Consider the following 21,824-nt stretch of genomic DNA (forward strand, 5'->3'; position numbering starts at 1 on the left):
CGAATCAGCGTGCTGTTCCTCACATCTGCCCAGGCACCAAAGGAGTGGAGCAGCAGCTTTTCTCTCTCAGGGGATTGGCTCTGTTGTTTTTTTCACGATCCACAGACCACGCGGTTGGCGGGCTCCAATCTAGGTAGTCGATTGTAGTAGTGCCACCCAGCGCAGGTCTGAGGGCTTCCTAGACCTGCTGGATCTTTTAATTACAGACAATTTCCAGCGATCGGGAATTTGATAGCAACCATACCTAGCAAGCTTTTCGATTTTCGTCCCAGGAAAGACGTTGAATAGGGGCCTTGTTTGTTGTGTCCATCACGGCATTCATGCATGGCAACGTCGATAGGCAGAGGATACTGCGGCTTTCTCTATCGCGATCATGAGAGAGCGGACACCTGCAGCAAGAGGGTTGTCGATCACATAAGCGGGGTGCCAGGGGGTTGCTAACTTCTTGCGGCAACGAAAGATACCGCAAGGATTATCGTACAATGAATATGTGCATATCCAGGCCACTACTATCGGCCTCGATCCGTCACATTGTGTTTTGCCCTTTCGTCATAGGGGTTTAGGTTGTTGCCATACAAGGTGCTACGAGATACAACGTGGCGGCAGAGCAACCGGAACACATCTCGTCAATGGGCTTGGGATGGCGCTGCGAACGGCTGCAGATATGGCTGTTGTACCTATTCAACGCTGTTGGCCACAGACGATTGACGGACGATTGCCTGTCGCATAGTTGAGTGTTCGGCTAATTATGGCAATGTTTCAAAAGACTGCATTGACTGAGGTACAGTTTTGTAGTAGATTGGGAAGGTGTTTTGGTGTGCACGGATGATGACGATGTTGTAGAGGAGGGCACGCAACGTTCCAGAAGGGAAAAGAGGTTGGGACAACCATACACACACACACACACACACATATATATATATATATATATATATGTATCGTGGTATCTCATTTGGACTTTCACAGCCGGGAGGGAACAGTGCCATGGGGGCGGGTTTGTTGTGGAAGAATGAAAGAAGGTTTTGTTTTTGATATTGGTATTACCACCCACCTGGGTAACTACTCGACCCTTTTTTTGGTGTTGCAAAAGCGGTGAAGAGCGCGCGCTTCCTTACCTTACTTGCATAAACCTCACGAGCAGCAGCAGGCCGCGATTCAGTATTCACGCAAGCAATTGAATTGGACATGACGCCGGCGGTACTCCCTGGCGGCCGGGCGAAGTGGTCTACCGTCTTTATAAAAACGACGGGCAGTCCGTGGTCACGGACGGGCCCGGTGGTTTTTTTGTCGTATGGTTTTTGGAGATTTGTATCCACTGTTCTCCATTGGGACCTGGGATTGGGGGTGGATGTGGAAGATTAACAGATGCAGGTTGCAGGTATCGAGGCATTGGGGATGATGCGACGATGATGGGCAGGCAGGCACTCCGGAGTTTTTTTGTTCATTCCTGCGGTTTGAGAGACAACTTTGACAACGGAAAATGCGGAAGATGGATGGATGATGGGCTTTGATGTAAGGGGAGCTGTTTGTTTGGCTGGCGATCTGCTAATAAGCTCAGAGACGGAGATGTCTCAGACATTGGCGATCAACGTTTTCTGCCGTGTTTGGCTTTGTTGATGTTGATATTTTTTTAATTCATTTTTATTTTTTGCCAGCTCAGAGGTTATAATAAACCAGACCTGACAACAATAAATGGTGGCCTTGTAACAGTACGGGGGCAAAACACCCAGCTCGATGATGGTCGATCTGGAACTCGGCTCTCGGGAAGCCAGGCGATTGGGGGCTTGGAGGGGGTGTTTCAAGACCGCTCAAAGGAGGGGTCAATAGGGCGGCAGAAGGGAAAGGCGAACTGGTGGTGGAGATGCGGGAAACAAAGGAGATGGTGGTTGGGTTGGGGCTGTCACGGTAATATATCAGTTTCGCCATGGATGGGGCCGATTTCTTTTCTTTTTTGTCGCGGTCTGAGAAAGACCTTCCAACAAACTGTCACGGGGTTGTCGTGATGATGCTACTGTAGGTGTATGCTAGCCCCGGTAGATAGATAAAAATCCCATCATCTGCGAGTTGTTTCGGCTAATGGCGCCGTCTTTCACTAGCGGGCGCCACTCCACTGCCCAGTGCCTTGTGCTACCAGGGGTTGCTCTTTCGGGAAGCCCAAAAGACCATTTTGATCGAAGGAGGTCTCGGTCAAATGCGCGCCTCCAGGCGATCTCTTGAGCGGGCAGCCTCAGAGCAGCCTGGGATGCGAAGCCGAGAAGCGAGAAAAGACATCGATGAGGCGGTGGAAGGCGTAGAACAACAGGTAGCAGGATCAGTAATTCAGTATCATCAGGGCTGCCGGCTTCAGACTGGACAGGGGGTTCAGGGGGCCGGCTCCTCAGGGGGGGGATCTTTATTTTTTCTGGCTGCTTGCTTGCCAAAGGGAACAATGTCCGGGCTCTGGCCAGTTAGGGATCTTGGGGGGCCCCATAATTCCTGCAAGCTCCGAAGAAAAAAATCGCTGCCATTGGCTGGGCTACTGGTCCCCCCCGAATTGCAGCGTGCATGGCTCCGCGTTTCCTTCACATTAACAGAACCAACCCTCCCACTCTCCTCCTCTTCCTTTGACCTCCGGCTCACACCCTCCCGCGATCCTGATTCCTGAGTTGAGCAGCACACAGCAAGGCCAACCCGCCCTTTCTGTCTGACTGCCGAACCCGACCCCCGACTCGAACAACCATCGCGGCGTGTTGTTTTCCGTCAGCCTTTTCCCTTTCCTTCATTACAACCAAAGTCCTAATAGCCGTTCGATTGACGGTTTGCCGGTTGTCCGGAAACAATAGTGAGTGAAGCCTCCCACACACACCCACACACACCGCAGCCCAAACCCCCAAAACGGCTTTTCCCCAGGACAGCCAGCAAGCAAGCCTTTCTTCTGCCACACACCAAGGGTTCTCGTGGCGCTCCATCAAAGCCACTCTGTCCCGACGTCGAGTTGAATTGCGAATCGTGTAAACATCGAAGGGTTATCCATCGCTGTCGCTGTCGAGAGGGAGAGAGGCGGGCTTTGTTATCGCGGGAAGGTTGCAGAGGACAAGAGGGAGTTGACGGCGACGAAAAATCGGCCGATCGGCCCTGCCCTGCCCAGAGAGGTCGCAATCCCAAGCCAAACGCGCGACCGTAAAATCATCATCTCAACTCTCGACGACTGGATAGACTAACGCGTGGTGTTTTCTTCCCATCAGCAGACCGCTTCGTTCGAATTAATATCCCCCGATTGAAAACATACCTTCTTTTTTTGATCAGATTTGTCATCGACATTTAAGCCAAGATGGGTTGCGGAATGAGCACAGAGGAGAAGGAGGGCAAGGCCCGGAACGAGGAGATTGAGAACCAGTTGAAGAGGGATCGGATGCAGCAGCGCAACGAGATCAAGATGTTGCTTCTGGGTGAGTTTTTATCGTCTTCGCGGCGGGTCCTTATGTGGCCCATTGTTCGCTGAGTCGTCCCATCGGCCAGTGGCGCGAGGGACGCCGGCGAGGTGCCCTGTTATCAGTACCCCCGGGGGCTAACCATCAATCGCAGGTGCTGGTGAATCCGGAAAGTCAACTATTTTGAAGCAGATGAAGCTGATTCATGAGGGCGGCTACTCGCGCGACGAGCGCGAGTCCTTCAAGGAGATCATCTTCAGCAACACTGTCCAGTCGATGCGCGTCATTCTCGAGGCGATGGAGTCATTGGAGTTGCCATTGGCCGATGCCCGCATGGAGTACCACGTCCAGACCATCTTCATGCAACCAGCTCAGATTGAGGGAGATGTCCTCCCCCCAGAGGTTGGCAATGCCATTGAGGCTTTGTGGAGAGATGCCGGTGTCCAGAGCTGCTTCAAGCGCTCAAGAGAGTATCAGCTCAACGACTCTGCCAGATAGTAGGTTTCTTTGTACTTGCAAATGTGCTGTGCAATCATTGTTAACCCATTGACTCTAGCTACTTTGACAATATCGCCCGTATCGCCGCCCCCGACTACATGCCCAACGACCAAGATGTCCTTCGGTCCCGTGTCAAGACTACTGGTATCACGGAGACGACTTTCATTATTGGTGAGCTCACGTACAGGATGTTCGATGTCGGCGGTCAAAGATCAGAACGTAAGAAGTGGATTCACTGCTTCGAGAACGTCACGACCATCCTGTTCCTCGTCGCTATCTCCGAGTACGATCAGCTCCTGTTTGAGGATGAGACGGTCAACCGCATGCAAGAAGCTCTCACGCTCTTCGACTCCATCTGCAACTCCAGGTGGTTCATCAAGACCTCGATCATTCTCTTCCTCAACAAGATCGACAGGTTTAAGGAGAAGCTCCCTGTCAGCCCAATGAAAAACTACTTCCCCGACTACGAGGGTGGTGATGACTACGGCCAGGCTTGCGACTACATCCTCAACCGTTTCGTGTCCCTGAACCAGCACGAGAGCAAGCAGATCTACACACATTTTACTTGCGCCACGGATACAACGCAAATCCGCTTCGTGATGGCTGCTGTGAATGGTAAGCTTTTTCATTTTTCACGTCCGGGTGCCAACTAGGTGCTAACTGTCACAGATATCATCATCCAGGAGAACCTCCGCCTCTGCGGTCTCATCTGATAGCAGATCGGATGACGACTGGACTCGTTGGACGCAACACCATGCTGTCCGCCAGAGATCAGTCACACTTCATGGCACTCGGCCGAACATCGAATATACCCCACCGACCCTGATGTGAAACGGCGCGTACCATGAAGCTTATTCGCCCCCCACAACCGGTCCTACCCTCCTACCTCCCAGCATTCTCCAATCCTCATCGCTCTTGACCTTGTCACTTCACCAGGTCTCCCCTTTATTTGTTAGCCACTGGAGAAAAGTCGGGGATGGCGATCCCCGATGTATGAATCGTATTGCGTGTATCTCCAACACAACGAAAGAGAGGTTTAGGGAGAGCACAGCAGACTTTTTTTGTGGTCGAAAAAGAAACCGGAATCTGGTTCTGGGGGGGGAACAGGGGAAGGGATACATATGTTGTTTAATCATGATGTCGTTTTTATTTTCCTTTTTTACTTTTCATCTCATTTTATCCTGTCTGCGCTGGTTCTCTCTATTTCTCTCTCTTTCTCTCTCACTCTCTACCTCTCACTCTGAAAAGAAAAATCACTCTCTGACTTGTCTGTCTGTTGTTGAACTCTATATGATTTTTTGTTCTACAAAGTCAAATGGAAAAACACAACGGCCCATGTCACAACACACACTCTCTCCCTTCACACTGCCCCCCCCCCCATTCCAATTGAAATGCTGGACGACCGTTACGACTATACTACTTCTATGCAATGGATAAGTGTGGGGGATGGATGAGGGATGGATGATGGATGGCTTGGTTGGGGTGGGGGTTGGGTGATGAGTGGGAGACGGACAGAGAGAGGGGGGGAGGGGAGGAAAGAGGATTGAGAAGCAGAGAGGAGGATGAGGGTTGGAGGAGGGGAGGGGAGGGGAGATGATATACCACCGTGCTAACTGCGCATTTTCCTCTTTTTTCTGTTGTTTCTTTTTTCTACTTTTTATTGTTTCTCTCTCTTTCTCACACTCTCACACACTTCTCTCTGTTACTCTGCCCGTTTTCTGTTTCTTTTGAACAGAAGAGGAGAGAGATTTTCTTTTTCGGGTTGTTAAATATTTGGAGCAATGGGTGGGTGGGGTGTTTTGTTGGGGGGGGGAAGGTATGTAGGTAGTTTTCTCGAGAGATGTGTGTAGTAGTAGTAGTAGTAGTAGTAGTAGTAGTAGTAGTAGTAGTAGTAGTAGTTGTTGTTGTTGTTGTTGTTGTTGTTGTTGTCGTTGTTGTTGTCGTTGTTGTTGTTGTTGTTGTGTATGTGTAGTTTTGGGGGAGGAGGGGAGGGGGTGGAGGGCCGGTGAATTGAATGGGTGTTTTTCTGAATACCGTATCTGCTTGTTGAGTTGGTGATTGAACATATCCGTATGACTGAACAAGTTTGAGATGAGTGATAAAGCAAACGTTTGACGGAAGGAGTTGTTGGTTGTCATGAGCAAGACATGACACCGCCAGTGACACACGGTCTAGTAGCAAACTGCTGATGACTAGGTATAGACGAGAAGTGCTGTCTAGATGATTCCAGCAGGATTCTAGCTAGTATTATTGCCGGCAACACCGAAACAGAGGCTGCGTGACAGTGTTGGTCTCAACACTCGTTTTTTGTACTGGTGACACATGGTAGGTATATTGACTCCTTGCACAGCCATTGCAGACATTTACGTCATTTTTCCTACACAATGGTGATTATTTTCAATTTGGAGTTGTATGGTGTTTTCGCAGTGGGAAAACGGAACGTGGAATAAGGTGTGATTCCTCGGTACTTACAGTAGATGATGGGGGATGAAACACGGGGGTGGGAACACCATACCACACCACACCACACCACACCACACCACACCACACCATACCACCTTCAGTTTTGGTGGTTCAAAAAGGCATGGAAAGGTGAGGCTGTAGCGAGTGTTTCGATTTGTGGATCTGGTCATAAAAGGGTGATATAAACAGGGGGGATGTACATCATGGGACATTTACATTCCTGTAACGGGGTGCTGGAGGCGGTGAAAGATTATATGTGAGTGATATGTTCTAAGGGTGTTGTTTAGTAGTGGCACAGCTAAGCCAGCCTTGTGCATATTGGGGAGTATGCCGTCGGGCTTTTGCTACCTACAAGCTAGGTTTTGGTACCGAACAGTGACTTTCAGCAGAGGGTAAAAGCGGCTAGAGATCTGGCTTTAGTCACTTTACTAGATTTGTTTCCAGTCCTCAGACTGCATTTTCTTCTCAACGAATATGGATTGTTACTCGCGACGATCCCCCCGAGGCGCTGAATGGAACCTATAGACAGGGCATCATCATTGGAGGACAGAAAGCGGCTCAGCACCACCACCCAGTGATCCCACGGTTACAGTTAGATTGACCCAGGACCTACATGACCCCAAATACCGGACCTGCAGGAGACATCTGCTAAGCAACCGCCGCTGACATGCTTCACTGTAACGTGGCAATGGACGGTGAACGTAAAAATAGTCGGTTGATTATTCACACAAGTAATATGTTGACAGAACAAACTTGCTTTCATTGCTCCTTGTCAAATTAGAAACACCCCTATCACTCACTCTCCTCTCCTGCCCCCGGTTCCAATCTCGCCGGTTACAGCACAAGAGACAGAGAACAAGCAGTAGCAACATACAAAAAGCCTCCCACAAATCCCGTCAACAGTTTGGTTGTCTGCCCATCTCCAGTGACGTCAATCTGTGTCCCCTTTTCCGCTCCTTTGTTGACCGAGTGATATGCGCTCAAAAGTTGTAAAATCGTGCCACCAACCCTGCGATATATGTGCAATCACCTCCTCTCTGGAAATACCCCACCACTTCCTGCCCGTACAATATCATGCATCTCCTAGCCATACCAGAATAACACGATACATCCCCAGAGAAAATAGAGCAATATCATTTTTATCCAGCCTCAAACTCAACCTTACACAACAGGACAGGGGGTGGGTGGGGAAACAGACAGAAACTCAAGGGCTATAAGTATGTTGGGGTTACAAAAGTTGTGAAAACATGAAATTAGAAAAGAAAACAGCGCACGTGTCAGTGGTTCTGTGTAATCTGTGTATTACAAAGTCCATAAAAAACCCTTGCCTGGCTCAAAAAGCAAAAAAAGCAAGCAGGCGGGTGGGAAAAGGGGCAAAGAGGGAGATAAAAGACCTTTATATTGTGACAAAGTCAGGTTATCGTCTTCCTCCTTGCGGTGATTTCAGTGAAAGGGAAAAAAAGAGGGGGTATCGATTTGCATCCATTCCGAAAGAAAAAGAAATAAAGAAACTCCGGAGTGCTCTGGCCTCCTCGAGCTCTTGTCCTTCGAGGAGGAGGAACGAAAAAAGAAACCTCCTCTTGCCTGGCCGAATAGACCAGCACGGTCTTGTGTCTTGTGATGGTGATATCCAGTACCAAGAAAGCGTTACGAGGGGGGGGGGAAGGGGGCTAAAAGTGTGGGTTGATACTGTGACTTCGATACTCCGAATTTCTGGCGGTGTGGCGGTTATCAGTGGTATAGATATGGTGAAACCCCCCTCAAGTGATGATTCGGTTGCAAGCCGATTGTGGCTTGCGGTGTAAAGTGTAGACAGGACGGCCGTTATTTCTAGGCACTGCCGTCATCGCCCATGCCATGTTGGCCAGCACCAATTTGATTCCCCGCTCCTCCTGGCTGGCTTTGACTTGCGGTGGCCTCTTCGTACTCAGCATATTGAAGAGCCAACTGCTTGGCCGTGATCTCGAGCTGCCAATACAAACGTGTCGCACGATCAGCCGACCTCACTTCGTTCATGGCTTTGCTCACGAGCTGTTGGAGTATTGGGTTGTTGTTAATAGATGGAACGCCTCCTCCGCCAAAATTCATAGCTTGCATGGCATTGGAGTGAGCGGGTGGCAATAGAGAATGGGCCGGGGTGTAGCGGTAGTTGGGATCCGCAGGTAAAGCCGCACTTGTCGGCGGCATGATGCCCGCATGCTGGGCCATGGGTTGCTGAGTGCGAGTTTCTGTCTTTTGTCAGTATGAAATTCAAGGGCAATCACGATGAAAGGGGCATACCGTGGAAACTGCATCTAGCGCCGCTGGCATTGAACCAACAGTTGGCACAGCTGCCACACATTTGGCCATCTACCACTACACACACGCTCCACGGGCCGTGGCCTTTGTGGCAGTTCTTGCACGGTTGTGGAGCAAGAGTGCCCGAAATATGAGCAAAAAGCGCTTCCACATTACTCCGCCGATTCAAGTTGAGCTGTTGCTCTGGTCGACGTTGAGTAGCAAGACGTCTACCGGGCTCACGGGCCAACCGTTTCGCCAGGGCGCTCTCGACACTAAGGTTCTGATAGCCAGACTCGCGGGCAAGTTCCTCTGTGATCCCCACGATTTGAGGCTCCATCGGCTGGTGAGAAGGTTGCATCTGCTGGGGAGGACCCATCTGGGCTTGGGGCTGCTGCTGATGCTGATGCTGGTGTTGCTGCTGCTGGTGTTGCTGTTGCTGCTGCTGCTGCTGCTGCTGCTGCTGCTGCTGTTGGTGTTGTTGCTGAGCATGCGAGAGCCCTTGCTGCAAATCTTGCATGTGATCATGAACACTCTGGCCCACGACTCCTCCTCCCACAACATTGGCACCGCCGTTAGCCAGCATGCTGGCGGTTGATAGATCAACGTGTTGTTGAAGGCCGGAGGCTCCGACTGAATGATCATCCTCCTCCATGTCGGCATCGGGTTCCGCCTCGCCGTGAGCATCCACATTGCCAAGTTCCGATTCCATAGCGGCGGCGGCGTAGTCTTCGACGCCCATGGGAACCCCAACTCCAACTCCGACGTCCACGCCTACGTTGTCGAACACGGAATGGTCGGGCTCGGGCTTGAGCTCGTCGAGGGCGTGCTGGGCAGCGTGGGCAGCAGCCACGTAGGGCGCAGCGTGCACTCCGTACTGGGCCTGAGCCTGAGCCTGAGCCTGCTGATGGGCCTGGTGAATCTGATGGGCGGCGTGGACGTCGAGTGAGCCCGGAACAACACCACGGGTGGGGCGACCGCGTGCCGTTGGCGGCTGCGGCTTCGTCACCTTGTTCGGTCGGCCGCGCTGCGGGCGGGGGACGGTCGATGTCATGCTCCTGTCCAGATAGGACTCTAAAAATGCCCCGAAGCTCTAGGCGGCGTATGGTCGCAGAGCTGGTTCGGGGAAGGATTGGTGATGTCGAGCAGCTGTCGTCAGCTGTAAAGCGCGCGTTTGGGATGTCGACGTTGGAAAGGAGAGCGGGCTGAGAGCTGAGGGCTGAATGCGAGGCCTGCAGAGCGTCTGCCAGCTGCGGAGTTTTTTTGCAAGACGATTGCCCAATCAGAGTTTTTTTTTTTTTTTGTTTTTAAACTCTCTTGCTCCGTTTCTGGCCCGTGCGTTGATTTGATAGCTGAGGTATCTGTATTCAATCTTCACACATTCCATTCCAGTCCGCAACTTGGACCAGCTGCTCTCATCTTATATTCATGCCTGTCAAGCTCTGTTTGGGTGCCCGTGTCTGTCATAGCACTGATTGCTGGTTTTTCATTGAAGCCAGTTGAAGTTGCTCCAGGCTGGGCTGAGGACTGTTCAAGCGTTTGCCCAACACTGCTCTCTCGGTGACTAATATCTGCTCATCAGATCAGAAACCGGCAGGTTGTATCGGTATCGGGTGTCAGCGACGCCAAGTTCGGTAGATGGCTTTGGAAGGAGACTGCCGCCCTCTGAGCCTCCAATCAAGTTCTATCCATGGCTACAAATTGCCTTATTCAGCAGCTTCCAACAAGCCACTGGTCCTGTCGATCGGTACGACATGCGGCGGCCAAGAGGGTCCTCGGTGACGAGATAGGGCTTAGTGCCGTCTATTCCAGTGATATACGCCTTTCAGAGCACAATAGCGACCGGTACTGCTCGCGTCCTTCGGCTGCGTCCCCCGAATCCCGAGCAGTCTAGATCACTCAGATGCTTCTAAAGACGGCAAGATGCACCCTTCCCTGTGCCAGGTGGGGTATGGAAGACTATGTGATATCCGAGTCTTCTGTACGATTAGGGGGGCTCCCTAAACACCATGACCTCTAGACACCGCTCTGTTGTTCTCGTCTCTCCCATCGCAATTGTTCGTCTCTAGGAAGACAGGGAGACTTCCCAAGCCATGCCTGTTACCATCTATCCATCAAGCCACCCCCCAGAACCTGCCCGTCTCCACCAGACTTACACACGAGTTACCTCTCCACAGCAGCTGCTGTCATCTATCACCAGCCATGAAACAAACACAACCTCAAGATCCTCCCCCCCTCGAACGCGACCCATAATCCAATCTTCCTTCTCAGAATCCCTATCCACTTCACCCACCACCCTCTACGCCGCCAAAAACGGCCTAGTCTACAGCTTGATAGAAGCCTACTCCAACCATCACAACCTCCTCCTCCGCCCCGACGACATCTGGCTCGCCATCCTCTCCCAGCTATCAGTCTACATCAACGCCAACGCCACCCTCCTCCAGCACCTGTTCATCCCCTCCTCCAGGAAACAATCCTCCCCAGCCCAGAAACAAGACCTCTACATCCCAGTCGACCTATCCCCCACCCTCAACCACGGCTCCCTAGCCCAGCAAATGGCCTCCACCCTGCTCCCCTCCTCCCTGACAAACCCGGACATAGCCCACAAGTTTTTTCTTCCCTCCTTCACCACCACAACAGAAACAGACGAAATCGCCGCCTCGATCCTGCTGATGGGCTCCATGCAAAAATACTTTGTCTACAGCTGGGGAACCAGGTGCGGTATACCCTCAATAACCCTCCTTGGCGACCAGACCGACTGGGAGAAGATCCTCCACCGCTGTGAAGAGTTTCTCGCCTCGGGGAGATTTGGTCAGGGGGCGAGAGACTGGTGGAGAGGTGGGTTGGGTTATGTCCTTTCCAACTTTGTGAGGTCGCTTCGAGACCCGGGTGGGAAAGACACGAAGACGTTTTGGCAGAGGGTGTTGGATCGGCATGAGCCGAATGGGTCGGGCAAGACGACGTTTACGGGGTGGGTGGTCAATGGGTTTTGCTGGTGGGATGAGGAGGGGAGGCATGATCTGGGGAGGGTGCGAGGCGGGATGACTAGAGGAGAAATGCCGATGGGGTTTGGGAGGTGTCCGGTTAGCTTGTGGGATAATGGGGTCGAGGTCAAGACGGAGATGATAGCGGGGATGGTGGGGGTGAGAGTGGGCAGGATGGGGGATGTGCTGAGGAGGGTGGAGGAGGATGAGTGGTCTGGTGGGAGGCCTGAAGAAGGTGGAAGGATGCAGGCGAGAGCAGTCGGGGGGGTGACAGAAAAGATTGATACCCTTAGGCCGGAGGTGGGCTGGTTCATGTATTCGGTTTGAACCCTTTCAAACAACTGGTAAAAACTCTTTTGGAAAGGGGCGCTGGAACAAAATGTGACAACGACAAAAGGCAGACTGATACCACTTGCATATCATGGCGTAATGACAACCACATATTATTCCATACTTTCATTATATTACAGTCTTTGCTGCCCATCCATACATACTCCAACCTTTGATGTCCAGTTTCCCGCATTAACCCCCCTCCCCCCCCCTTCAAGCAGCCGCCTTCTTGACATGCGGATGCCCATTCACCCTCGCCCACCCCGCCACCTGCGCATTCATAATCCTAATCACAAAAAAGTAAATCACCGGCACCACCCACCCCACCACCGTATCCCAAACCCAATTATTCCTCTCGCTCCCCCCCAAAATCCCACACCTCATCAAATCCCCCAACGTACTAACCGTGACATTATACTGGCCCTTCTCCAACCCCTTCACCGCCCGCTCCGCCACCGTCTCCGGGCTCTCCGCCGGCTCCTCCTTCTCCAGCTCGAGCGTGATCTGCGGCTTGGTCTTGTTCTCCCTCTCCAGCCCAGGAGAAGTAATCGTCCCCGGGTAAACAACATGAATCTTGACCGGATGATCAGGATACATCCTCAACTCCATATTCAACGTGTCCGCCAACCCCCTCAACGCCCACTTGCTCGGCGTATAAGGCCCATACCCCACAATCGCAAACAACGCCAGCATCGACGCGGTGAAAACGATGTGCTTCGGCTCCGGCTTCTGGCCGATAACCCCTGTATCCTTGGGTTTATTCTCTGGAGCGAGCCACTCCTTCAAGATGGCTCTGCTCATCTCGGCCGAACCAAAGAAGTTGACATCCATGTTTCTCCGGGTGGCCGCGATACTGTCGTTGGTGGGGTCGGCCCAGAGCATGGGGCTTGACAGGCCGGCTATGCACCAGACGATATCGGGGGCCGCACCGGCGTTCCAGGCGATGGCTTGGGCTATGACCGAATCGGCATAGTTGGGTTCCGAGACGTCGGCGGAGATGTAGGTGAAGCGTTGCTTGGAGGGGGACCTGGCAGCGGCGGTGACTTTGACAAGGGCTTCTTCTAGGCGGCCTACGTTGCGCGAGACGAGGATGAGGGAGGCGCCTTTTTTAGCGAGGAGGATGGCGGCTGCTAGGCCCATTCCTTCTGAGGCGCCGGTTATGAGGATTGTCTATGAGGGGGAGTTAGTGAGTGAAGGGTGGGATAAGGAGGGGGAGAGGGGGAGGAAATACCTTGCCCTCGACGGGGAAGTGGTTGGTGTTGGTGAAGAGGCCCATTTTCTTGATGAGGAAGAAGGCGAAGAAGGCAAAGGTGGCGGCTGGGCCAGCGATGTGAGGGGGGACGCCGAGGCGTTGTTCGATGATGTCCATTTTGAAGGGTGAATGAGATGGGGAGAAGGTGAGGTTTAAATGAAATGCGAGGTGTGATGAGAGGTTGATCTAAAGGGTGGGATTGCAGATGATGACTTCGGAATTGAGGTCCGTGGGCTCGGACTCGTCGTCTTCTCGAAGGAGAGATGACTTATGATAGCTCACTAAATTAAGGGTATGAGACCGAGATATTGTCTTACACCGTTGAGAAAGACGTCGTTGTTCAGGGGCGCGGATCAGAGTGACTTTTATGGTTCTGCAGTCTGGCACCGTGTTCCCACAGGCCCTCTGTGGGGTTGCAGCTGTCCAAGAACTCCTTCCTGCAAGCCCATTTTCCAGGCTTACCTCAGTAGGAAGGTACAAAGAGGATGGATGGTAAATGATAGGGAGAGGGCATGATGATAGAATGGAACTGGATTGAATCTTCTTAACAGATAAACTACTTCTATCCGGCCTGTGTCTAACGGTTTTGATATCACTCAAAAAGCATGAACCCAGTGCCGTGGTGAAGCCTCACAGTGAGATCAAGCTCACAGGTGGAGAGCTCTCATGGTGAGGGTACCGCTGAACAAGCAACTGAAAGTGGATCTTGAAACCAGTGGAGCTCCCGGGGCTGCTGCGGGAAAGGTGGGGCGAACCCAGCCTGCAGGTTCGCTCGGTCGGTGAAGCAGCAAGAGCCAGCAGAAAAAATTCTGCCGCTTTTGAACCTTCCAAAAGTTCAACACCCAGCCAAAAGGCAGGGCACCCCACATTTGTTGGTAGCAGGTGATTTACAGTTGCTCCTGGATTTTGCCAGCAATCACTTTTCCTTCACACAGCTCAGTCACAATGGCCAAGAAAAGAAGAGTCTCCCGCAAGGCGGAACCGGCCGGCCCCCGCGATGTCGACGCCAAAGACGCCAGTTTGACCATCAAGACGTACCGAGATGTCGCCGACTCTGGGGATGAGTACTGGGCTGAGAAGGACCAGATCATGCTGGACAGCGAGGACGAACAACCGCGCTCGAAGCGCCTCAAGAAGGAGGACGACTTTTTAGAGGTTTCCGACGAGGAGGTTTTCCAGCAAGACGATTCTGACGAGAGCGAAGACGAAGCGCCAGCCAAGAAGGGCAAGGGCAAGAAGGTCATCGAGCAATATTCCGAAGACGAGGAGCAGCAGGAGGGGGAAGAGGAGGGCGATGAGGGTTGGTGGGGAAATAGCAAGAAGGAATACTATGATGCCGATCAGATCGAGACCGAGGCCGATGCTCTGGTAGGTTCACGGCGCTTTACGGCTGGGCGCGAGTGCAGGGACTGACATGTTTGTGTAGGCAGAGGAAGCAGAGGCAAAGCGTCTCCAGGCCAAGAAATTGGCCAAGATGACCGAGGAGGATTTTGCTTTCGACGAGGACGAATGGATGGCGCCAAAAGAGGAGGCTGGCAAGGACGAGGTTGTGACGGAGGTTTTGAAAGAGGTGGAAGTAAGTAAGGACATGACACCCGAGGAAAGATACAAGCTGCTCCAGTCTCGATATCCCGAGTTCGAATACCTGGTGGACGAGTTCGCAGAACTGCAGCCCGTTCTTTCGGAATTACAAAAGGACGCCGTTGGAAAGCCTGCCAAGTCACTAGAGGTTGTCAAGTCTTGGATTCTGGGGTGCTACGTCGCCTCGCTGGCTAGTTATTTTGCTCTTCTCACATCACCAACAAGGGATGGGAACGGTGCTGCGGCAACGCTCAGCCCATCAGAACTCAGAGACCACGAAGTTATGGGGACTTTGATGGAGTGCAGAGAGGCCTGGCTCAAGGTGAAACAGTTCAGACCAGCCAAGCCTGCCGCCTCAGAAACGGGCATGCTTTCGCCACCAGAAGAGGAGGACGAGGAGATGCTCGACATCGACGAGCCGGCCAAGAAGAGGAAGTCGAAGCTCTCCAAGGCCGGGATCAGGGCCAAGGAGAAGAAGGAGGCCGACAAGGCGAGAAAAGCCAAGGCGGTCGAGAAGTCTTTGGCTCACCTGTCCACTCTTCTCGAGAGCGGCAAGAAGGCCGCCAAGGAGGATGCTGCTCGCGCTGCGCCAACAAACGGTGCGGATATAAACGAAGACTATTCCGACTTTGGCGAGGAGGATGCTTTGGACGAACATACTGCTGCCGACAAGGCCAAGCGCAAGAAGAGCTTGAAGTTCTATACTTCGCAAATCGTACAAAAGGCCAACAAGCGTGCTGGGGCTGGTCGCGACGCCGGTGGTGATATGGATATTCCTTATCGTGAGCGTTTGGTAAGTCTTTACGTCTGCATATCCTACTTTTCAGTTGGTGGAACTAACATTATCACAGAGGGATCGCCAAGCACGCCTGAACGCTGAGGCTGAACGCCGCGGCAAGAAGGACAGCAAATTCGGCACCGGCGCTGAGCTGGGCGGTGACGACAGCGAAGGTGATGAGACCACAGCCAAGCAGGTCCGCGACGACGAGGACGAGTACTACGACATGGTGGCTCAGAAGACACAGCAGAAGAAGGCCGACAAGGCGGCGCGCTTCGAGGCGCTGGCACAGGCGAAGAAGGACGAGCGCATTGTGGAACAGCAGGAGCTCGGCCCAGATGGCAAGCGCCAGATCACATACCAGATCCAGAAGAACAAGGGCTTGACGCCGCACAGGAAGAAGGAGGTGCGCAACCCGCGTGTGAAGAAGAGGATGAAGTACGAGGAGAAGAAGAAGAAGCTCAAGAGCGTGCGGGCTGTGTACAAGGGCGGCGAGGGCAAGGGTGGCTACCAGGGAGAGTTGTCTGGTATCAAGACGAATATCGTCAAGAGTACCAAGTTGTAGATGCATTAATGGCGAATATATGGGCGTTTTGTATCCCAAGGTGGTTTATTTTCCCTGGATTGTTACTGCGTGAGAGCCCAAAATCAAGATGCTTTTGGGATTCTACATGTGATGAAGATGCGTAAGGCAACATAAGTTGAAAGACAAACACCTTATTCTGTCCAGTAGGAGATCACAAGGTTGTATAGTGTAGCGGTTAGCACCCCAGATTCTGATTCTGGTAACCCCGGTTCGATTCCGGGTACGACCTCATTCTTTTGCTCTTTAGCATCTCATTCCATGAGAATTATTGCTCATGAGAATTATTGCTGATAATTTTCTCCATCCATCAGTCACCGTCGATGATTTTCCACATTTCTTTTTGCTCAGTATCCTCCGTCGTCCTCCGCTGCCTCATGGTGTTAGTGTATTCTTGCTCCCCAAATAGATGTCGTGAGATAAGAATGATGTCTTAAGCCCAAAACCTGGAGCAAATGTCAGTTTCACCGCTTGGGGTTCTTAAAGTATCCAATCAAGTACTTCATAATAATCCAGGATTCTCGAATCCTTCTCCGTCCAGGAGATGATCGTCCTCACCTTTGTTCAACCGTTAGTGTTAGATAAAGCTCGGCAAGTATGACGTCATATCGAAAGTTCCACCAACGTCATCCCAACGGTCTTCGAAGTACATATCAGCTCCGGACGGCTTAACACTGTACCTTTCACAGAGTCTAATGAATGCATTTCCGACTGCTAGCCCTGAGGAAAAGAGGTACAATCTCGAGCATCTGGTTCAACGAGCGTTGAACAGAGAGTCCAGATTCATCTTCTTGATGTCCTGTGGAATGCGATGATGGCAAACGCAGGCTCGGCGATGATCAGGTCTTGGCTGGATCTCCTAATGGCACCAGAGTTCCTTCTCGGTTGCGCCATTGAAAGATCGGAAGAGCATGCCGTTCAGGTGTCTGATAATGTAAAGGAACTGGGTGTGGGACGGACTAGCAAACCAGTTAGCGTGACTGGCTCCTGGCAACCGCCTACGTCACGTCCCTTCCCGACATGAGGATGCATGTCGGTGCGATGAGGTAGTGCTTTCCATGGGTTTCACCAACTCATTCATAGCAGCATATAAACCGTTGGCTTTCATGCTTGGCAGCTCTTTTGTTGTATTCCACAAACTGACCCGAGAGAGAGTCGTGAACCATACCGTCACCACCACCAACAACTACAGCACCTCACTCTAGCAAGGATATTTCCACGGCCAGCATGGAGACCATTAGCACTATCAAAGACGCCGCTACCAAGGCTATTTGGGGCGATCCCGAAGCCCACAAGGAGCCAGTCTCTGGACGCATGGGCAACACCGCTGCTGGCGAGCCATACGATGCCGGCAACATTGAATCAACCTCTACTGCTCTCAAGACCACCAATCCCAACCCGGAAGTCGAACCTATCAACACTCCTCTGAAGACAGAGAACACGGACAAGGTTGTCACCAACGCCGAGTTCAACAAGAACGCCAACCCCTCAGCTACTAGTGTTGAGCTTCCCCCGGCCACGCCCTCCGAGAAGCCCAGCGCCACGACCACCGCCGTCACAACCAAGGACGATGCCGATTCCAGCAAACCAGACACCAACCCCGCCGCGGCCCAGCCGTCATCCAATATCCCGGGCGACTCGACCCACGCTCAGAACGACACTCGTGCTCCCACTAACCCACTTGCGGTTCACCACTCCGTCGGCGAGACCGGCAAGCCTGATGCAAAGAAGAATGTTGACGACAGCGGTGATGGAGTCGACAAGTCTGACAACCCCGTCAAGATCGATGGTCCTGGCCCACGACCCTTGGAGGTGGTAGCCAAGGAGCATGGTGGTGATGCCGGTGCTAAGGCTAGAGATGAGAGGAAGGGACAGAGGTCAAGCAGTGTCGACACCCAAGAGGACCACGAAGATGGGACGGGGGAGCTGTATGTTCGTAGCAGTGGGCTGAAGGCTGATGGCGGTGACTTTGATGCTGCCGCGCCGGGTGCTGGGAAGGAGGCGGATCGTATGTATTCACAACACCAACCCTTTGTTTGATGTATGCTGACATGATACCAGGTCTTATGGAGGAAGAGAAGCGCCACCCCCACCACCGTGAGACAACCACGGACAAGCACAGTGATAAGAAGCACCACATCTCTCTGCCCCACCATAAGAAGAAGGACAGCGGGTATGAGCATGGTGTTGAGGATGGGAAGGCCAAGGAGAGTGTTGCGGAGGACCACACTGGGAATGGGTCTGCTACCACGACCCATGACAAGCATGTTCCTGAGGAGGAGGTTGTGCACAATTGGGACTTGAAGTCGACGAAGCCGGCGGATTTGGAGCACAAGGAGAAGACGAGCTTGAAGGAGAAGATTAAGCAGAAGTTGCACCGGGGGTCTGTTGGGTCTAACTAAGGTGGTGATGAATGAAGAATGATGCTGCCATGGGATAAGGTTGATGACTTGCGGGCTATGAAGTTATGAGTATCTTTATTCTTGTTTTTTTCTCTTTCTGTATCAATATCCCCAGCTATCTGTCTTGGAGTCTTGATCAAATAAAAGAGCATTTCCTTCAAATAAACTCCAACGAAGCAAAAGGGCCAGATGGCCGAGCGGTCTAAGGCGCCACGTTAAGGTGAAAATCTTGATATCAACTCCACATTCGCTAGGATGTGAGAAGTTCCGTGGTCTCGTAAGGGGCGTGAGTTCGAATCTCACTCTGGTCAATGAATTGTCTTTTGCATTATTTGCCATGGGTTTATTTTACTTTATTTTTGGGAGTTGCCGATAAGATTTTCAAAGGTGTTGATTTTTAATAGTTTTGGTGTAGAAGTCTTGGAGGTGGTGGTGTGCAAATTTGCAGGTATCATGTGTAGTGTTCAGGGGTGGTATTAACTATCAATGCAACCACAGAGTCGCAGCCGGTGTACCAAAAGAAAACTATATGCCAGGTCATTATCCAAATCCGTCGTTATTCATCATCTTCGTTTATTTCGTCCCGAGAGATGGGCAATCATAAGTCGGTTTGGTCTTTCAAATATCCATGCTCTTCCCATACTTGAAAGATTTTGTCTCTTATTGCTTCGTGGCCGGCTGATCTCTGTTTCACATGAGTACTCAAGTCAGCGCTCGACATGAAAGAAATAAATCATCCATATCTTGGAGAGTGTAAGTAGGGAGGTATGGAGACTGTTACTCACAGGATGAAAAGTCTTGCCGTAATACGTCGGCGTCAACCACATTGAATCCCCCGGTTTTTTTGTTGTTGTTGTTGTTGTTGTTGTTGTCGTCCACCCCTTCCAAACCCCCTCCCCTTTTTCTATCCCACGCCTATAATGCACCCTCAACCTCAACCCCGGATCTTCCCTCTTCGCCTTGGCCATCAAGCAAACAGCCTTCTCCCCCCAATCCCCCCTTTCCGCCGCCTCTTCCCAGCAGCGCTCCGGGTCGAGGTAGTAGTATCCCACCCCTTCTTCGTTTTCTTTCCGCAAAGAAGTATAAACCCTCCCCTCCCCGTCAACATCCCCACCCCCCGGCAAAAAAAACCACGTCTCCCTCCTATCATAATCTGGCTCTTTCGCCACCCCGGGCTCGCAAAACCGATGCCCATCAAACAGGCTGTCATGATCGACAAAAACGACTTTTTTTCTCTTCCCGCTACCAGAAAAAGAGGCATTCACCTCCTCTATCACCCCCCTTATCAAATCATTGGCTTTGAGCACCAAATCGTTCATCTTCCCTCTTATGTCCCTCGTCAATTTCGCCGCCGCGGCCGTGTGGGAAACATCCCAGATCCCAAACGAAACATCATCACACGCAGTGGTGTTCTCGTTAAAGAACCTCGCGTAGCCAGTGACGGTGATGAAAAAAGACGGGTGCCTCTCCCAGGGGATCTTATTCAACATCTCCAGCAGGATGAGCCTGATACGCAACCGGAGTTTTTGATCGTTGAGGAGGATGGAGGAGACCGTTTTTAGGGCGGAGTCGCACGAGGAAGGGGAAAAGGGGCCGTAGAAGCGGAAGATGCATGCGTTGAGGAGGGAGAAGAAGTCGAGGTCGTTGCCGGATATGGACAGGGTTGCAAAGGTTGGGGAGGTGAGGTTGAAGGCGTCGATTTGGGAGGTGGAGGGGGGGGGGGGGGGGGGAGGAGAGGATGTCATTTGTTGTTGCGCCTGTGCAGGAGAGCCATTGGTGTTGATGGGAGGTGGTATGTTTTAGGGAGGAGGCGAGGAGGTGGGGATAGGCTCCGAGGCCTTGACGGCAGGGGGGGGAGGGGGAGGGGAGGTCGGGGCGGGTGCCGATGCCGGCTGAGTAGCTGTCGCCGAGGGAGATGAAGCCTAGGATTGGGGGGGGGTTCTGGTTGTTGTTCTGGTTGTTGTTGTTGTTGTTGCTGTTGCTGTTGTTGTTGTTGTTGGTGGTGGTGGTGGTGGTGGTGGAGAGGACGTGTTGGTGGTGGTGGTTGTCGGGGGGTTTGAACGGTTCGGAGAGGGTAAGGGCGGAAGTGAGAGTTAGGAGGAGGAGGAGGAGGAGGAGGAGGAGGATAGAGGTTGGGGTTGTGAGCATCGTTGTAGTGTGGTGGTGTTACAACAGATCTGAACAGTCAGTTTGATAAGCAATAGGATCATATAAATCTTGCTTCCTTGGAGAAAAGGAAGCAGCCTTTCGTTTCTTATCACACAAGATACCTAGGTGGTCTACAAGTCCGCCCTCGCACTTTGCTATCCAGCCCTGACCTTCTCATTGTCACAAGAACACGAGGCAGCAGCTCTCAACCACGTGAATCAAGGACTCACCGAGCTTAAAGCTTGCTGCGCGGCTCAGTCAGTAAGGCTATGAGTACCTTTCTTTCATCAACGTGCCTGCCCTATTGGTTACCAGCTGCTCGAGCTTCCAGCCCCTCCTAACCCCAACCCCAACCCCAACCCCAACAACGGTAAGCTTTAGACAAAGGGTAGGAAAGTCATCTGGATGGGCTAGGTATCTCTCCTATTGGCGATTCGGTATATATCATGGATCCATCGCATCACAATAAGGAATTTGACGTTGAAGTGTTTTCTGTTCTTTTCCAAGGAGGCGGGTTGCAGAAATAGATCCTATCTAATCACTTGCACACACCAGAGCTAGCTCCTACATATAACCAACCACCAAGACAAGTCCAATCACTAATTCTTGAATCAACCATCAAAGCAGTTCTAGAACCCTCAACCCCCCTTCTTCGATCAAGATTTGCTCACCCAACTCCTCATCATCCCCTATAAACAAAGATGCCGTCCCTCCCGAATTGGCCACCCACCCATCAAGATCACCGTTGACCACCAACACCACCACCAACACCACCACCCAATCCTGCATCCCCAACTCCCCCCCTCCCTTCCGCGGGACGCTCTAGCGCAAACGCAAGTCAATTTATCCTACCGTCTTCTCACCGTCAGCGTCACATCAGCTAAAAACTCGGGATATTTATCCGCGGTAATACGCAAAGTTACATACATCGAAAGCGACTTGCATGGAAGAAAGGATCCCAGCACGGTGGATTTGGTAGTAGTTACTATTTCTGTCTCGGTGTTTCTATCCACGTGGTCCTTGTATAATTTTAATATAGCCGACCGCGAACAACAATAGAACAGGAGGGGTAGCTAGGTAAGAGGTGGTGGTCATCGGTACCTACCTACCTACCCAGA

At 52.0% G+C, this 21,824-nt stretch overlaps 7 protein-coding genes and 2 non-coding genes across 9 annotated transcripts; 6 read left to right on the top strand and 3 right to left on the bottom strand.

The window, feature by feature from the left end:
- Nucleotides 1–2,430: 2,430 nt before the first annotated feature.
- Nucleotides 2,431–5,323, top strand: GPA1 (guanine nucleotide-binding protein subunit alpha). The gene is made up of 5 exons (XM_062882345.1): nt 2,431–2,821; nt 3,225–3,428; nt 3,565–3,907; nt 3,967–4,523; nt 4,578–5,323. Exons 2-5 carry the CDS (start codon nt 3,311–3,313, stop codon nt 4,619–4,621), a joined length of 1,062 nt encoding a protein of 353 aa, XP_062728379.1. The 5' UTR covers nt 2,431–2,821; nt 3,225–3,310; the 3' UTR covers nt 4,622–5,323.
- Nucleotides 5,324–7,084: 1,761 nt separating this feature from the next.
- Nucleotides 7,085–10,113, bottom strand: QC761_707980 (uncharacterized protein). The gene is made up of 2 exons (XM_062882346.1): nt 8,652–10,113; nt 7,085–8,599 (listed from the first exon to the last, which is right to left on the bottom strand). Exons 1-2 carry the CDS (start codon nt 9,700–9,702, stop codon nt 8,202–8,204), a joined length of 1,449 nt encoding a protein of 482 aa, XP_062728380.1. The 5' UTR covers nt 9,703–10,113; the 3' UTR covers nt 7,085–8,201.
- A 628-nt stretch (nt 10,114–10,741) lies between these two features.
- QC761_707990 (uncharacterized protein) lies at nt 10,742–11,959 on the top strand (the record flags this gene model as incomplete). The annotated part of the gene is made up of 1 exon (XM_062882347.1): nt 10,742–11,959. The coding sequence occupies one exon, from the start codon at nt 10,742–10,744 to the stop codon at nt 11,957–11,959; it is 1,218 nt and encodes a 405-aa protein (XP_062728381.1).
- A 216-nt stretch (nt 11,960–12,175) lies between these two features.
- Nucleotides 12,176–14,114, bottom strand: TSC10 (3-dehydrosphinganine reductase; the record flags this gene model as incomplete). Its single annotated transcript, XM_062882348.1, has 2 exons — nt 13,194–14,114; nt 12,176–13,132 (listed from the first exon to the last, which is right to left on the bottom strand). Exons 1-2 carry the CDS (start codon nt 13,329–13,331, stop codon nt 12,176–12,178), a joined length of 1,095 nt encoding a protein of 364 aa, XP_062728382.1. The 5' UTR covers nt 13,332–14,114.
- On the top strand, nt 13,908–16,263 carry SAS10 (something about silencing protein 10; the record flags this gene model as incomplete). Its single annotated transcript, XM_062882349.1, has 4 exons — nt 13,908–14,582; nt 14,641–15,588; nt 15,647–15,746; nt 15,824–16,263. Exons 1-4 carry the CDS (start codon nt 14,160–14,162, stop codon nt 16,261–16,263), a joined length of 1,911 nt encoding a protein of 636 aa, XP_062728383.1. The 5' UTR covers nt 13,908–14,159.
- Nucleotides 16,264–16,316: 53 nt separating this feature from the next.
- Nucleotides 16,317–16,388, top strand: QC761_0107900. Its single transcript has one exon. It is a non-coding gene; the product is annotated as a tRNA-Gln (tRNA).
- Nucleotides 16,389–16,839: 451 nt separating this feature from the next.
- Nucleotides 16,840–18,723, top strand: QC761_708020 (uncharacterized protein). The gene is made up of 2 exons (XM_062882350.1): nt 16,840–18,164; nt 18,218–18,723. The coding sequence occupies exons 1-2, from the start codon at nt 17,384–17,386 to the stop codon at nt 18,556–18,558; spliced, it is 1,122 nt and encodes a 373-aa protein (XP_062728384.1). The 5' UTR covers nt 16,840–17,383; the 3' UTR covers nt 18,559–18,723.
- Nucleotides 18,724–18,741: 18 nt separating this feature from the next.
- On the top strand, nt 18,742–18,869 carry QC761_0107920. The gene has a single exon. It is a non-coding gene; the product is annotated as a tRNA-Leu (tRNA).
- Nucleotides 18,870–18,984: 115 nt separating this feature from the next.
- Nucleotides 18,985–20,706, bottom strand: QC761_708025 (uncharacterized protein; the record flags this gene model as incomplete). The annotated part of the gene is given in 3 exon segments (XM_062882351.1): nt 18,985–19,243; nt 19,344–20,064; nt 20,072–20,706. Coding segments are annotated over 3 exon segments (1,443 nt in total). The 3' UTR covers nt 18,985–19,156.
- Nucleotides 20,707–21,824: the final 1,118 nt, after the last annotated feature.

The sequence above is a fragment of the Podospora bellae-mahoneyi genome, chromosome 7, assembly GCF_035222275.1.
Source record: "Podospora bellae-mahoneyi strain CBS 112042 chromosome 7, whole genome shotgun sequence".
Lineage (NCBI taxonomy): Eukaryota > Fungi > Ascomycota > Sordariomycetes > Sordariales > Podosporaceae > Podospora > Podospora bellae-mahoneyi.